Source organism: Gorilla gorilla, chromosome 2, assembly GCF_029281585.2.
Source record: "Gorilla gorilla gorilla isolate KB3781 chromosome 2, NHGRI_mGorGor1-v2.1_pri, whole genome shotgun sequence".
In the NCBI taxonomy this organism is placed as follows: domain Eukaryota; kingdom Metazoa; phylum Chordata; class Mammalia; order Primates; family Hominidae; genus Gorilla; species Gorilla gorilla.
The window spans coordinates 138,988,520-139,004,030 of NC_086017.1; the positions used below are offsets into that span (position 1 = coordinate 138,988,520).

The following is a 15,511-nucleotide window of genomic DNA, read 5'->3' on the forward strand; positions in this document are numbered from 1 at the left end:
ATGAGAAAACTGCTGCAGTGATGGGTCAGTAGCGTCTCTGGAGGCCCATACCTGGCTGGTGTTGACCAGGGTGTGGTCCTGGCAGTCCTGTCCCAGGACCTCTGCTCTTCTGCATGCACCATTGGCTTTTGCTGTTCAGAGAGGCTATGTTTCCCTGAAACACATCTCTTCAAGATTGACGGAAGAGGATAAACAGAGGGGAACTTCTAAAATGTCTAAAGACAGCAATTTCCTAACTAAAGGTTTTTAATCTCTAATCCAGTAGACTGTCAATGACCTGGGAAAATTGACATGCCTTGACAAGGAGACATTAACCAGAGGCTGTATGTGGCCGCCTGTGCAGTTTTTTTTGTGCCCTTCCATCTCTTTCCCTTTTCATTCTTTTTTCCCCTGCTTCCCTCCTTTTTGTTTGGGTCCCCCTCATAAGAGTCTGCCACTTTCTTCCGACTCTTGTTCTCCCAGAGGCCTCCTGGGCTCCTGTTCCTCCCACAGTTTCTCCCCTCCTCCCACCTATCTCCTGGCTGCTCTAAGTAGGTCTCTGGCCATCTCTTCTGAGGTCTATCTGCACTTATTAGCAGCCTCGGCGGGCATCACTTAGGTGCCCACATACTTCTAACCACTGTCAACAGACCCAGCAAAATGGAGGCTGGCCAAATGGCTTCCCATGGGAGACAGGGGTCTGGTACCTCTCCAAGCCCTGCTCCAAACCGGACATTTGCTGGGGAGGGCTAACTTGTAGTTTAAATTGATCAGAAGAAGGCATAAGGGAAACTTCTGGAGGAAAAGCCTGAAGCAGAAGCAATGTGTGATCAGGAGGCTGCCCTGCAGCCCTGAGCCAGTCCTGTGGCAGCCTGAGAAACTCCTTTCATCCCCTGGGCCTCAGTCTTTCCATCTATGAAATGATGAGGGTGGCACAGGACTCCGGGGTCATTGACCTCCATTTTGAGAGTCTGGTGGAGCCTATGATCCATCTTCCTTTCCTAGAAAAGTGTACATACCCCTTTGATGTCAAAAGCCCCAGACTCTAACCCCCAAAAACTATCCATGAACCTCCTGTAAGTCCCCAAGGTCAGGTACAGCTGCTGATCTCTAAAGATACCTTACTGCTCAGTCTGTTGTTTTCCTACTCCTCATTCTCTCCTCTATCCTTCCTCCTCCTTATTTTTCCCCTTCCCCTCTTCTCTTCGTCCTTTCTTCTCTCCTTCCTTCCTTCCTTCCTTTCCTCCCTGCCCCCCTCCCGCTCTCCCTTCCTCTCTTCAGAATGTTGCTAGAGCTGTGACTCCCTGGAAGGTGAGGCATACCTTCTCATCACCATATACAAGAGACTTTGCGGAACATCAAGCATGGGAATAAATGGTCAGCATTAGCCCGGGAGAGAGGCATGTTAGCAGATGGACACAAAGGTCAACTTGGGGCAGCTGTAAGTGTAGGAACACACAACACACAGCTCTTCTTATAGCCCTCAAACACACAGAGAACAATGTCACCCCGTTTCACTTGCTGACCACCGCAGCATCCCCACCCCCATCCCCTAATGAACAAGGCTGTGTGAAATGAAAAGAAACTCCTACCAACAAGAATCTTGGATGACCCTGCAATATGGGACAAGGGTCATCTTGTCATCTCAGCTGTAAAAATTTGCACCAGTAAAGACCATTTCCTCCGTGTATACAATGACCAATAGTTTGGTTTGCATTCATGGACAAAGTGCATCTGGGATTAAGATCTAAACCTAAAAGGTGCCAATAAATAGACAATGGTGGACAAAGGTTGCTATTCAGGGAGCAGCTTATTCTGCTATTTTTTTTCTTCGACTCTACTGCAAAATAAAGCCAGATTTGTATCAGCAGAACATTCTTACAGCAACTGGAAGAAATTATCCCTTAAAGAAGCTGTTGGAAAACTCAACTGCAAGAATAGCAGCCGGCCTTGCCTCTTGCCATCAAAAGATCTTTGCTATTTGAAGAGTATTTTTAAAAAGCCCAGAAGAAATGCCCTGTTTAAAAATAAAACAATTTGCTATGCTATCACAAAGGCAGAAGCATCAGAAGGAGAAATAAGAGCTTCATACAAGAAAAACAAACTTCTGGAAATTCTTAAAATGGACTACTTAAAAGGTGCTACTAAAATGCAATAATCTGACTAAAAATAATGTCATTGCTAGAAGATGCATGGTAGGGCCCATTTTCTCAGAGTTTAAGAGTAAATTTTATGGAACAACAGACATATGTCAAAGGTGCTTCACTTTTTTTCCTCCTTGTGGGGAGAGGGTGTAAGCTGATTCCTTCCTTACCTTCAGCAGAGTCACTCGTGATTCATATTGATTGATATTGTAATTGGTGACGTCTGAAATGTAATCAGTTCGTTGGCCACTGCTCCTTCTCCTCACTCTCCTCCTGGCTTATCCCATGGCTGTGTCAACAAATGACCCGCAGCTTGCGATGATCCCATGCATCCTCCTTGCCACACAGCAGCCCCACCGTGTTCCGAGCAAAGAATACATTAAAGATGTGTGCTGTGAAGGAGAATCCCACATTCCCACACCCTCAATAACACCAGCTCCTTCTGCCATCACTCCAGAGACAGCTGGGAGTCACCCTCCTTCTCCCTCTGCTGCCCATGCATCCTCAGGTACAGTCCATGTTCATCTCTCCATCTCCCGCTACCACGCGGTGCTACGTCTTTGCCATGACTCGGCCTTCTTTGCCTTGTGCCTATATTACTATGAACCTCTCCATCTAGCTGGTTATTTGAGATACAAAGCTGGGGCCCCTACACCCACCCTTTGGCTCATGCTTTTGTGTTTGGGTCCTCTCCCCCACGTGCCCTTTCCGAGGGTGGAACACCATCCAGGACACAGGACAGAAGGGCAAGTAGGAGCTGCGACCCAGCCCACGCTCTGCTCACCAACTCATGGGGCAGCCTCTGCCCAGTGGGCACCTCTGTCTGATTTGCACAAAGGCTCTACATGGCATAGCAGCAGCCCTGCCTCTAGGTCCTGGCTGCATCATATTATAATTATCCGTGTGTTGGTCCATCCCACCCCTTCATCAGATGCATGATCTTTGCCACCCGTTCCCCACCCTGGCACCCAAGGACCATGTAGACGTCAATAAGGAAGTATTTGCTGAATGAATCGCTGCTTTGGATCCTGGGAGAGGAGAGCAAGGAGCCGTATGGGGTAGCCACAGAGCTGCATGCGAGGGGCGCTGAGCAGGAGCCAGGCCGTCCTCACCCCTGCAGAGACTGACAGAGTGGGGTTCAAAATGGCCACTTGAAGGGACAATAAGCTGTGTGATTTAGCTGACCCCAGGGAGCATCTGCGTTAAACCAGCTGGCTGGTGATGCGGGAACACCTAGTCGCAGGTGGCGTGAGTTCAGAAGGGCTACAGGGTTCAGCAGCTGCGGCCTGGGGAGATGGAAATTCACACTCCCTTCTACACTCAAAGATGAAAACAGGACCTGCAGAAGGTTTCCTGGAACACTGAACAAACACCCAAAGCAGGGGGTGGGGGAAAGAAAGCACTAAACAGCCGGCTGACAAGCTGATCAGAAAACCTAAGGGCGGGGAAGGAAAAGCCAGTCCCACCTTTGAGGACAAAGTCTCAGGAAGGCCGTGGGGATGGAATTATGTCCAAGCAGATGGTGAAAATTCTTCACCTCCGGATGGATCCAGATGGCTGGGAGGGGCCCTTATTTCCCAGAGCCACAGGTGCCACACCCGTGTCTGGCTGGGGGCTGATGTGAGGAGGCTATTACAAGGACGCAAGAAGGGGGGATGTTCTGTATCACTTAAATCTACCCAGGCCTCAGGGCATGGCCTCTCCTCCAGGTAAACTGGCATAGGTGGGGGAAGTGCCCGAGGATGGCACTGCCCATTGCTGTAGACACACACAGGGAGTGAAGGCTTCATGGAGAAAGGGATCAACATGGGCCTAGAACGGGAGGGCTGTGATGGGGACCATCACTGAGCCCCACTCCCGGGAGCAAGGGAAGGAACTGCAGGAGGGAGGAGCCCTGTCTTATTGGTTCTAGATCCACTGAAAGCGGCCACAGTTCTGAGGACTTGGGCAGGTTCCAGAAACAATGCCAAATCTCCCTTGCTAGTCCATCCACTGCCTGTGTTCCCCTTGCAGCACCTAGCTCCATGTCACCAACAGGAAAATCCTGAAAACCATGCAGGCTGCACCCTGGCCCCGAGGCAGCTCAGACCGGTGGAGCTGGCCAGGTGGGAGAGGAGGGAGCCATGGTGAGGGGGTGACTACAAAGTTCCTGGAGGGAAAAGCCACGTGACCGAGGTCTGAGGCAAGAAAGGACTAGAAGGCAAGGCCAGTAAGGTTCGGAGAAAGGGCTTATGTTCCAGAAGGTCTCCATAAATGCAGGGGAATTTGGAACAAAATGCTAAACAGAGATTTAAAGGAGGAGGCACTTACTGGAGGTGTGAGGGCAGGGCTCTAGAGGAAGTGGGGAGGGCTGGCCTCCCAGTCGTGTGTCTTGGGACATCAGCGAGGGAGGGACAATCACACTTTAAGCCAGTTCCTTCAATACACCAGTTGTTATCATCGTAACAGAAGCTACAGAAAAGAAAGTGGGCCAGCTCTCCAGAGTTGAGGGGCTGCCAGGAAGGCCAAGTGGCATGAGCTGGTGGATGGACTAGCGCTGAGGAAAGATGAGAGTGAGATGTGTCCACTCGGTAACCCTCTACTCAGCACCTCCTTCATGCCGGGCCTTGCAGATGAACAGCAAATATGGTCTGCTCCATGCCTTGAACTCACTGCCTGGCAGGGGTCAGAGTTGTACAATCATATAATTACAGCCTGCTCTCCAGCCTTCCTGGTCATCCAGTGTCAAATGAGGATATTTTTGGAGTCTAAGTCATCATATTGCACAGTGTTTTCAGACCGCACCCTTCCCTCACCTGAGCTCATGGGTAAGGAATTCTCACAGTTAACTTCTAGGCGTCCTTTCTATGGACTGAGAGCCACTTGGTTGGCTGAATACAAAGGTGCTAAATATTTCTCAAAGGGGCACAAGAGAAACTGTGACTTCCTAGCTCAAGAGCCCACAAAGCGGCTTGCCCCCATCCATGGGCCAGTCTCCATCGCCCTGCTGATAGCATCAGTGGACATTTGCTCATGATCCAGTATCCCCCTTTTTTTTTTTTGAGATGGAGTCTTGCTCTGTCACCCAGGCTGGAGTGCAGTGGCGCAATCTCCGCTCACTGCAACCTCTGCATCCTGGGTTCAAGCGATTCTCCTGCCTCAGCCTCCCGAGTAGCGGGGGCTACAGGCATCTGCCACCACACCCGGGTAATTTTTTGTATTTTTAGTAGAGAGGGAGTTTCACCACTTTTGGCCAGGCTGGTCTCGAACTCCTGGCCTCAAGTGATCCACCCGCCTCAGCCTCCCGATGTGTTGGGATTATAGGCGTGAGCCACTGCACCCAGCCAATATTTTTAAATTCCAGCATGCTGAATTGGATAAGGCAGCCAGTCAGGCAAGGGCATAAATTCTGTTTTTTGTTATTGTTGTTGTTGTTTTCAGAATGGATACCTATCTCTAATCTATTTTTTTTTTTTTAAGAGACAGAATTTCAACACGTTGCCCAGGCTGGTCTCAAACTCCTGGTCTCAAGGAATTTCCCGCCTCTGTCTTCTGAGTTTCTGGGGCTACAGATGTGTACCACGGAACCCAGCTCATTTCCCACCTTTGATATATTATGAGCAAACGATTAGGGAGAATTAATTATTCTCTTCCTCTTTACCCTAGGAAATGATGTTTACCCTAACCCAAAATGTAAGAATTTATCAGGAAAACACTACCTATAAAGACGAAATCTGTCCTGCTTGGTGGTGTAAGGAGAACAATTGGATTTGGTCCACGTCAGAAGATTGCGGACCAAATCCCACTACTGCCAGCAGGGTCATTTGGAGAAAGATACTTTGTAACATTGGACCTCTGTTTCCTCATCTGTAAAATGGGAATAGTAAGAATAATAATACTTGTCTCACAGATTGATGTGAAGGTAAAATGAGGTCATGTGTGCACAGAATCTAGTCCAGATCCTAGAACATACTTGGCACTCAATTAATATGAGATAATTGTGCCATGCCTTAAGTATAAGATTTGTTATTACCGTAAACACTACAGCATGAATTTGCCTTGGCACTGCCAAATGGAGGTTTAAGCTCTGATTCCCGATGATGAAATATGGAGACTCTGGCCTGCTACATTAAAAACAGCACTGATGGTAAAGGCTAACCCAAGACATGCTTTCTCTTTCTCAGGGTCCAGTCCGAGGAGGCTGGTGTTTATACGACAGAATTTGCTTCCATAAAGCGGGTTAAGCCAGGTTCCCAGTGCAGCAGCTGACACCTGTGGCTTAGTGTTGCTCCGAGCCACCTGCAGAGCCAGTCTTGGAACCCAGCAGGTCCTCTGAGGGCAATATGTCTCTGTAGGTGCTCATGGCAGGCTCCAGGAGCTGGAGGTAACTGGTTGGCCAGAAAATCCACCCAAACCAGTACTGACTAACTGAGGCTGGCACAGATCCTTCTGCATAATAAGATATCCACAGGCCCCCGGGGTGGCTTCTGAGGTCCCTAGGGTCGCTATGAGAAAGATAGCAGAGGCGGGGCTGGAGATGAGGTGCTCTTAACCCAGGTTTTGCCCACAGTTGGTAGAGTAGTGGGGGAGGGTTCAGTCTCCTCTTTTTTTGCCCCTTGCTTTTCCTCCCTTCTTTCTTCCTAACTGGGAGGAGGCAGGATTGCACAAAGCGAGGCCCTAGTTTTGCTGAAGAGGGGTAAAAAGCCTGGGGGGAAAGATTGAAGCCCTGGTGACTTGAGGTCCCCTCCCTCTTCCTAAAAGCAGAGTGAATGATTCTGTGCAGGCAATAATAATAATACTTATTATAATGATGCTGCGGGGGTCTCCCAGATCATGCAAGAGGGCAGGGATGCTGAGCAGCTGGTCTCGGTTATGAAGATACAGAGGTGTTTCATGCTGGCTGGCACAAACCTCTGCCCTGAGCCCCCACCCTAGGACCCCCAAGACTGCCCCAAGATCCAGCAAGCACAGGGTTAACATGAGTCATGGCAAGGGGCCTCCAGGGCCTCTGCATCATCTCCAGGGGCTGGAGGCAGGGCAGGGCAGGTAGGTAGGACCTTGGCCCGCCCCTTCCTCTTTGGTAAACTGAGGATAACACTATGGAAAGTGTTCATACATGCTCATGGTTCTGTTGCTCTTTCTATTTCAGTGCTCCTGCCCTCAATATTTTTTTCCCTTAACCTTTTCTAGACCCATAGGTTTCTTCCAAATTCTGGGCCCGAACTGCCTCAACCATCCACCTCTGTTCTTAAGCCCATCAACACCCACCACAAGGCGGACGCTGACATCCAAGAGGCAGCTCAGTTTAAATTAAGAAGTTGAGTTATCATCTCTAACTAGAGCAAAAGCAACGGAGCAGAGAGGGCTCCCTGCAATGCAACTTCAGCAGAGAGATTGTGAAAACCACCCGCAGGCGAAGGGAGGGCAGGGCAGCCAACTTGACCGTTTCTAACCCACTCACCCACCACCCTCCCCCTGTGCCAGGACTGCAGAACCTCTTTATTTTTGTTGACTTCGAACTAGGACAACCTCACTACTCAACCAACAAAGCCCCCCAAGTCTGAGACTCAGACATTAAAAACTTCTATTTTCAATTATTTGTCTTCTTTCTGTATATTGATCAAATTACCACAAACCACTAATCTGTTAGAAATTAATCCAAGATTGAGCAATTCTACAGCCAGTTAAGTCAGAGTGGAGAATTAATGATTAATTAGCATCATAATGCTCGACAACCCCCCCCCCCCCCCCCACTTCCTCTAATGCGTATGCACGTACAGACACATTCTTTAAGAAATGTATTACCAGAACTGGTAGGAACTCTTCTCAGCACGTTACCCACTTGAAAACACTAGAGAGAAACCATAGCCAATCTGTGTAGCTGCCCTGAAGCTATGACTCTATGCCCGGTTTTAAAAGTCCGTATCTCTGTGTTTTTAACGTGCAGCTCCCTGGATCATAGATACCTTGATGAAGACAGAGAAGAAATTTTACACCTGTGTGAGGGTTGGGTGATTACTGGAGCACAAAGAGAGACATAATCCAACCACACAATGATCCCTAGGAGACAAGAGGCCTACAAAACAGGTAAAATGTCCCTGGAACAGGAAATGTTCTTGTCACCAGGCCAATTGGTTACCACAAATAAATTCTTTTTCCAAATAACACAAACAAGCAGGGTTTTCCTGCTTCATCCAAGAGGAGGGAGCAGCAGCAGGAGACCAGCTGTCTTGTGTATAGTCCCAATGCTTGCTTCTAATAGCAAGACAAATCCTTGATGGAAAATGTACAAAGTAATTGAGCTGGCAAGGAATCAGAAGGAAATACCCAGGCCCCTTTCTTCCTGGTGACACATGTATGCCATCTTCAGAAGCTCAGAAACAAGCAGGAAAAGTGAGCAAAGGTGAAGATATATGTATTACTTCGGGTTTCTCATCCATCTAGGGGATTTTCTTTAATTGTCGGGTTTGATTTTAAATGAATGCCTGTACAACAGGAAATCAACTCCAGTACAAAAAATAAAGTCATGTGGAATTTTTGAAAATTGCCATACGGTAGGATCCATATCTGAGTTGTTATAATGAAAAAAGAATTCCTGCTTCTTAAATTTAAAAATTATAAAGTATACATTTTAGCTTTGTTAACATTGCTCAGCCTAACATTAAAACGGCAGGGGAAGTAGGTCATAGAGAAAGCGGCCCCGCCCCAGATGGCACATGATAACGACCAGAGGAGAAGCAGGGGCCATGCTCCCCTGTCACCTGGGGTGACTTTCTGGGGAAGACTTACTTGGGTGTGCCTGTGGGTTTCCAGTACCTGCAGAAGAGGTACTGTCCGTCTGCATTGACCAGGTGAGGGAGGTCCTGGTAGGGAATGCTCTGCGGGGTCCGCCTGGGGGAACTTTCCTCTGGCATGCTGGAAGAAGGGTCTTCAGGTCCTAGAAGGAAAAGTGACATATTCCAAAGTCAGAAATATCTCAAGAACATGTATGGATAGGAGAGAAAAGTCTAGTTCAGAGTCAGTAACATTTTTTTAAAAGCAGTTTAAAAAACCCCTCTGTTTCAAAGGTTTAAAACATACACACATTTCTTGCAAACCTCTCCAAGACTGAAAAATCCCATTTGTTCTTAAGAAAATGCTCACTTTATTTTTTAAGTGCCTCATTACAGTTTTTCCCCCTTCCCATCTGTGTTTATTTTAAATCATTTCAGGAAACTTCATCTTAAAGACTATTTTAGCTGTAATCAAGTGGAAATTATAGTCAGCTCTATGGGTACAAAGACCCAGCTGCAAGAAGACCCATCTATCTTAAAATCTCCAAGGAACAGTTTCAAGTGGGCACAATAATGAGGTGGATGATACTCAGATTATTCCTCCCATCTGAAATTCCAAGGATACATGACAAACCTGTTTCCATTATGTGCTGGCGTTTGCATTCCACAACCACGACAGCCTGGAGAATCAGAACCAGGCAAATCGGGCTGTTCCCTCATCTGGGCGGCCCCAAGGCAGCAGGAAGGCAGCTCCGAGCCCTCTTCCCGCACCCAGACCCTGCCTTTCGGGCTGGGGCGCTCAGCCGGGAGCCTGCTTCCAGCTCCCACCGGCAGGCTCTCCGGGGCTCCCCTCCCTCCCCAGGGCGGGGAGCGGCGCTGCGATTCTCCACTACTAGTTCATGTCATCACTTTTCCTAAACAAATCGCTAGAGGGGCTCGGAGAAGGGAGGGGCCCGGGAAACTGGGAAACTAGCTCCGCGCACACCGAGGCACCTCGCAGACGCACAAATGCGGGTGCCCAAGGCAAAGTCGCCCCCAAGGTTTCTCACAAACTTTGCTTCCTGTGCGTCTCCGACAGCACAGGACACGTAGCCCCGAAGCTGTCATCGGAAATGCCGCTGGGAAAACCGGGTGGGCTTCGCCGGGTGTCTGCACCGGGGAAGGTGGGGACTAGAAAGATGGAGTTGATGGGGACAAGTTGGTTTGGGGGCTGGTGCGAAGGAGCAGGGAGGGCGCGCGCGCGCACACGCGCGCACACTCGGACACGCGCGCACACACACCGTGCACACACACACACGCACACATGGGTAGCGGGAGCCCACGCCGGGCGTGTCCGGGACCCCAATGCTGCTCCCCACCCCTGACGGCGGCACTGGCGGGCTGGGGCAGGGGCCGGGAGGCAGTTACCGGGGCCACGAGCGCCGCTGTCGCGTTCCCCGAGCGCAGCGGATCCTCGTTTGCGGCGGGCCAGGGCCGGGACGAGCTGCGCGCGACCGGCTTCGCGGCGACAGGGTGCGGCGTCTGCGCCGCCACTTTATCCCCGGGCCGGCTTGGCGGCGGGGGCGGCCCGAGGTGGGTGGGGACGCGCGGGACCCGGCGGGCGGCGGGCGGCGCGGGGAGGCGGCGCCCGGGGCCCACGTGTGCCCGGCCCGCGGGGAGGAGCGGGGGCGCCGCCCGCCGACCCAGCCACGCACTCCTCTCCTCCGCGCCTCGTGGACAGCCGCGCCCCGGGGTGGCCGCCCGAGGACTGTCAGGGAGGCCTGAACTGAGCTGGGTTCATGGGAGCCTCAGCGCGGGAGGACACACCACACCCACGGGCACACGCGCGCACACAGACCCACAGGCACCACACGTACACAGACAACTCGCGCAGGGCCGCACACTCACCACACGTGTACACATGTGCACTCCCAAAGTCGCTACACTGCACGCAGGGACATACAGACACACATCCCAGAGATACCACATGCATACAGACACACACAGACCACACATGCATGCACACACACAAGCCGAGACATAGGCACAGACAACCCACAGAGACACAGATGTGCACAGACATATGCAGACTATACACCTGGCCCACACATAGACACAGACACACTCACATCATACACACACAGTCGCACACAGACACACTCACACTTCATTGCAGTCAGACACATACAATGCTGGAGGGGCAATTAGCCGGTCGTGGTGGCATGCGCCTGTAGTCCCAGCTACTCAGGAGAATCGCTTGAACCCGGGAGGCAGAGGTTGCAGTGAGCCGATACCACACCATTGCACTTCAGCCTGGGTGACAGAGTGAGACTCCATCTCGGGGAAAAAAAATGCTGGAGGGTGTCCACTTGACTCTAGGGTAGTGTAAAAGCAGATGGTGCATGCCTACAAATGCCTTGTCCCTTCCTGGCAATCCCCAGCAACTCTCCCGTTCCCAGCGGCTGTGACCCCCAGATAAAACCTCTGGTGCATCTACACAGGCCAGGGCACAGTCTGAGCTCTGTCCAGTATAACTAGCAACGTGGCCGTGGAGGGTAAGGCCACTGGACTGAGACTCCACACCACCTGGGTTGAACATTAGCTCCTCCGCTTGCTCTTTGAGACTCAGTCTACCTACCTTCAACCTGTGAGTGATACACCTATGCCCCAGTGGAGTGTCCCTGTCTCACACTGACCTCAAGAGGCCTTCCTGTCTTTCTTTCTCCGCAAAAAATTCTACACCATAGCAGCGTTGAGAACTGTGTCTCAGCGTCACACTGTGTGTGTCCAAGGAGGCCCAGGTTGCTACAGAGCCTGTGGTCTAACTTGAGAAATAAAACAACAGCCTTTGAGCAGTGGCTTGAGTTGTAGGCACTGCTGAGCGTGACTTACCCACTGTCTGGCCTCCAGCAGGCCACCAGGCCTGGAGCAGAGGAGTGGCTAAGTGACTTCTGGTCGGGGCAGCTCTACAGAATCCATGCAAGAGAGGTTTAGGGGCGGCAGTCTCAGGGGCAGGAAGCTTGGGGGCTTCACTCAAAGCTGGACATGCTAAGTGCACTGCATTTCCGTTGGTTATAATTCATGGAAAGGAAGGGTGGTCGGGGGTCTGATGGACGCTTTTATCAAGCCATTATTTCAAATGTTCCTGGCTCTAACATTTTATTATTTAAAATACACAGCTTGAAAATTTGGAGGAGAGGCCGGGCTCAGTGGCTCACGCCTGTAATCCCAGTCCTTTGGGAGGCCAGGCAGGTGGATCATCTGAGGTCAGGAGCTGGAGACCAGCCTGACCAACATGGTGAAACCCCATCTCTACTAAAAATACAAAAACTAGCTGGGCATGGTAGCGGGCACCTGTAATCCCAGCTACTCGGGAGGCTGAGGCAGGAGAATCGCTTGAACCCGGGAGACAGAAGTTGCAGTGACTGCACTCCAGCCTGAGCGACAGAGCAAGGCTCTGTCTCAAGGAAAAAAAAAAAAAAAAGCTTTGAGGAGACACTTCACTGAAGTTGTCAGAGGGATCTCAGTAGAAGTGACATTTGCAAACTTGAAGAGATCCCCCAAACTTGGTTATGGACAGAACTGAGACTGTGGTGTGTGGCCAGCCAACTGGGAATTTGGGAGTTAAGAGACAGATCGTATTGTTCTGTATCTGGCTTTTTCTTTTAATTAAACTTATTCTGAGATAATTGTAGATTCGCATGCAGTTGTAACAAATAATACAGAGAGATGCTATGTGCCCTTTACTCAGTTTCCTGCAATGGCAACTTCTCACAAACCACAGTAAATATCACAACAGGATACTGACACTGATAGAGTATCTGTAGTCAAGCTACAGAACGTCTCTACCCCACAAAGGGGTACGCTTTTATAGCTGCATCCACTTCCCTCTCATCCTCACTCCCCTAGAACCCCTGGCAACTACTAATTTGTTCTCCATTTCTAAAATTTCATCATTTCAAGGATATTTTATGAATAGAATCATAAAGTACATAACCTCTAGGATTCACCTTTTCATTCAGCATAATTCCAGGTGGGTTGGGTGTAGCAGTCCACAGTATGGAAGTACCACAGTGTGTCTAACAGGTGATCCGCTGAAGGATATCTGCGTTGTTTCCAGTGTTTGTTGATTAAGAATAAAGCTGCTGTAAACCTCCATGTACATGTTTTTGTGTGAACCTAAGTCTTCATTCTCTGAGATGAGGGCCCAGGAGTGCAATTGCTGAGCTGTAGGGAAATTGCAAGTTTTTAAAGAGAATGCCAAAATGTTTTCCAGAGTGACCGTAGCATTTTACATTCCTACCAGCAGTGTAGGAGAGAACCAGTCTCTCAGCATTCATGTCAGCATGTAGTGTTGTCACCATTTTAAAAATTTTAGTCTTTCTGTTAAGTGCGTAGTGATGATATTTCACTGTGGTTTTTAATTTGCTTTTGCCTAATGGCTAATGTTGTTTCATGTGCTTATTTGCCACCTATATATCCCATTCAGTGAAATGTCTTTTCTTGACCTTCGGCTATTTTCTTGCCCCCCACCCCCTTTTTTTTTTTTTTTTTTTTTTTTTTTTGAGACTGAGCCTCACTCTGTAGCCCAAGCTGAAGTGCAGTGGCGCCATCTTGTTTCATTGCAACCTCCACCTCCCAGGCTCAAGCAATTCTCATGCCTCAGCCTCCCTAGTAGCTGGGACTACAGGTGCAGGCCACCACACCTGGCTAATTTTTTGTATTTTAGTAGAGACGGGGTTTCATCATGTTGCCCAGGGTGGTCTCAAATTCCTGAGCTCAGGCGATCTGACCGGCCTCAGCCTCCCAAAGTGCTGGAATTACAGGCATGAGCCACCACGCCCATCCTTTAGGCTATTTTCTTTCTTTCTTTTCTTTTCTTTTTTCTTTTTTTTGAGACAGGGTCTCGTTCTGTCACCCAGTCTGGAGTGCGTTGGTACGATCTCTGTTCATTGCAGCCTTTGGCTATTTTTTAATTGTTTGCTTGTTGTTTTCTTACTGTTGAGTTTTGAGAGTTCTTGGTATATTCTAGACATTAGTCTACTAGATACTAGATATGTGATTGCAAATATTTTCTTCCAGTCTGTAGCTTGTCTTTTAATCCTTTTAACAAGGTCTTTTGCAGAGCAAAAGTTTTCATTTTGATCAGAAACAATTTATCAATTTTTTGTTTTATGGATTATGCATTTGGTGTCAAGTCTAAGAACTCTGTGTAGTCCTACCTCAAGAGATTTTCTCCTGTGTTTTTCTCTAAAAGTTGTATAGATTTACATTTTATGCTTAAGTCTGTAAGCTATTTTGAGTTACTTTTTGTCTGGAGTGTGAGATTTAGATCAAGGTTCATTTGTCTCTACATGTCCCATTGCTCCAGCACAGTTTGTTGGAAAGCCTGCCTTTCCTCCACTGAACTGCTTTTGCACTTTTGTAAAATTCAGCTGCCTGCTTGTACAGGTCTATTTCTGGGTTCTCTCTTTTGTTTCTTTGGTCTGTGTCTATTCCTCCACCAATACCACACAGTCTTGATTATTGAAGTTCTCTATAAATCTTGAAATTGAATAGGCTGGTTCCTCTCACTTTATTCTTCATTTACAAGACTTTTTTTTTTTTTTTTGGTAGAGAAGGAATCTCTCCATGTTGCCCAGGCTGGTCTTGAACTCCCGGCCTTAAGCCACCCTCCCACTGTGACCTCCCAATGCACTGGGATTACAAATGTGAGCTACCACACTCAGTCTACAAGATTCTTTGAACTATTCTAGTTCCTTCACCTTTCAATATAAATTTTAAAATAATCTTGTTTATATTCATTAAAAATTTTGCTGGAATTATGATAGGAATTGCATTAAACATGTATATTCTTCGAGAACTGACATTTTTACTATTAAGTCTTCCAATCCATGAACATGGGTATATATGTCCATTTATTTAGTTGTTCTTTGATTCCTTCATACATGTTGTATAGTTTTCAGCATACAAGTTCTATACACATTTGGTCAAATTTATACCTTTTTTAAAATAAGTAATTATAAATGTTAGGTATATTTAATTTCAGTTTCCACATGTTAATTTGTAGCATATAGAGATAAAATTGATTTTTGTATGTTGATCTTGTATCCTGTAATCTTGCTGAACTCACTTATTAAATACAGATATAGGGTTCTTTTTTTTGGCATCTATTGTCTTCTGTAATCCAGGAGGGTTTGGGTTTTTGGTGTTTGGCTTTGTTTGTAGCTTACTTGGGGTTTTCTACATAGACCATCATTATATTTGAAGGGAGTTTCTTGTAGACAACATATACTTGTATCATTTTAAAAAATCCATTCTGCCAATGTCTGTTTTTTAGTTGGTATATTTAGACCATTTACATTTAATGTAATTATCATATTGTTATGATTTAAGTCTGCCATTTTATTTTTATTTCTGTTCTCTCATTTCTTTTTTCTTTTTCTTTTCTTCTTCTGGGTTACTTGCACAGGAACTTTTTCTTGTTTTGTTTGGTTTGGTTTGGTTTTGAGATGGAGTCTCGCTCTGTTGCCCAGGCTGGAGTGCAATGGTGCCATCTTGGCTAACTGCAACCTCCGTCTCCCAGATTCAAGCAATTCTCCTCTCTCAGCTTCCCAAGTCTGGCTAATTTTTGTATTTTTAGTAGAGATGGAGTTT

The 15,511-nt window shown here is 48.0% G+C and overlaps 1 protein-coding gene across 6 annotated transcripts in view; it reads right to left on the reverse strand.

The window, feature by feature from the left end:
* Window positions 1-10,574, reverse strand: part of MGLL (monoglyceride lipase) — a 134,422-nt gene extending 123,848 nt beyond the window's left edge. The window contains exons 1-2 of one of the 6 annotated variants that reach the window (XM_019023287.3): window positions 10,283-10,574; window positions 8,892-9,039 (exon numbers count right to left, since the gene is read on the reverse strand). In XM_019023287.3, coding sequence (XP_018878832.1) covers window positions 8,892-9,016 — 125 coding nt within the window. In that variant the 5' untranslated portion in view covers window positions 9,017-9,039; window positions 10,283-10,574. Of the gene's footprint in view, window positions 1-8,891; window positions 9,040-9,509; window positions 10,154-10,282 lie in introns of those variants that run through there. The other 5 variants (XM_019023285.3, XM_004036249.4, XM_004036248.5 and 2 more) reach the window with 5 other exon arrangements.
* Between the last annotated feature and the right edge of the window lie 4,937 nt (window positions 10,575-15,511).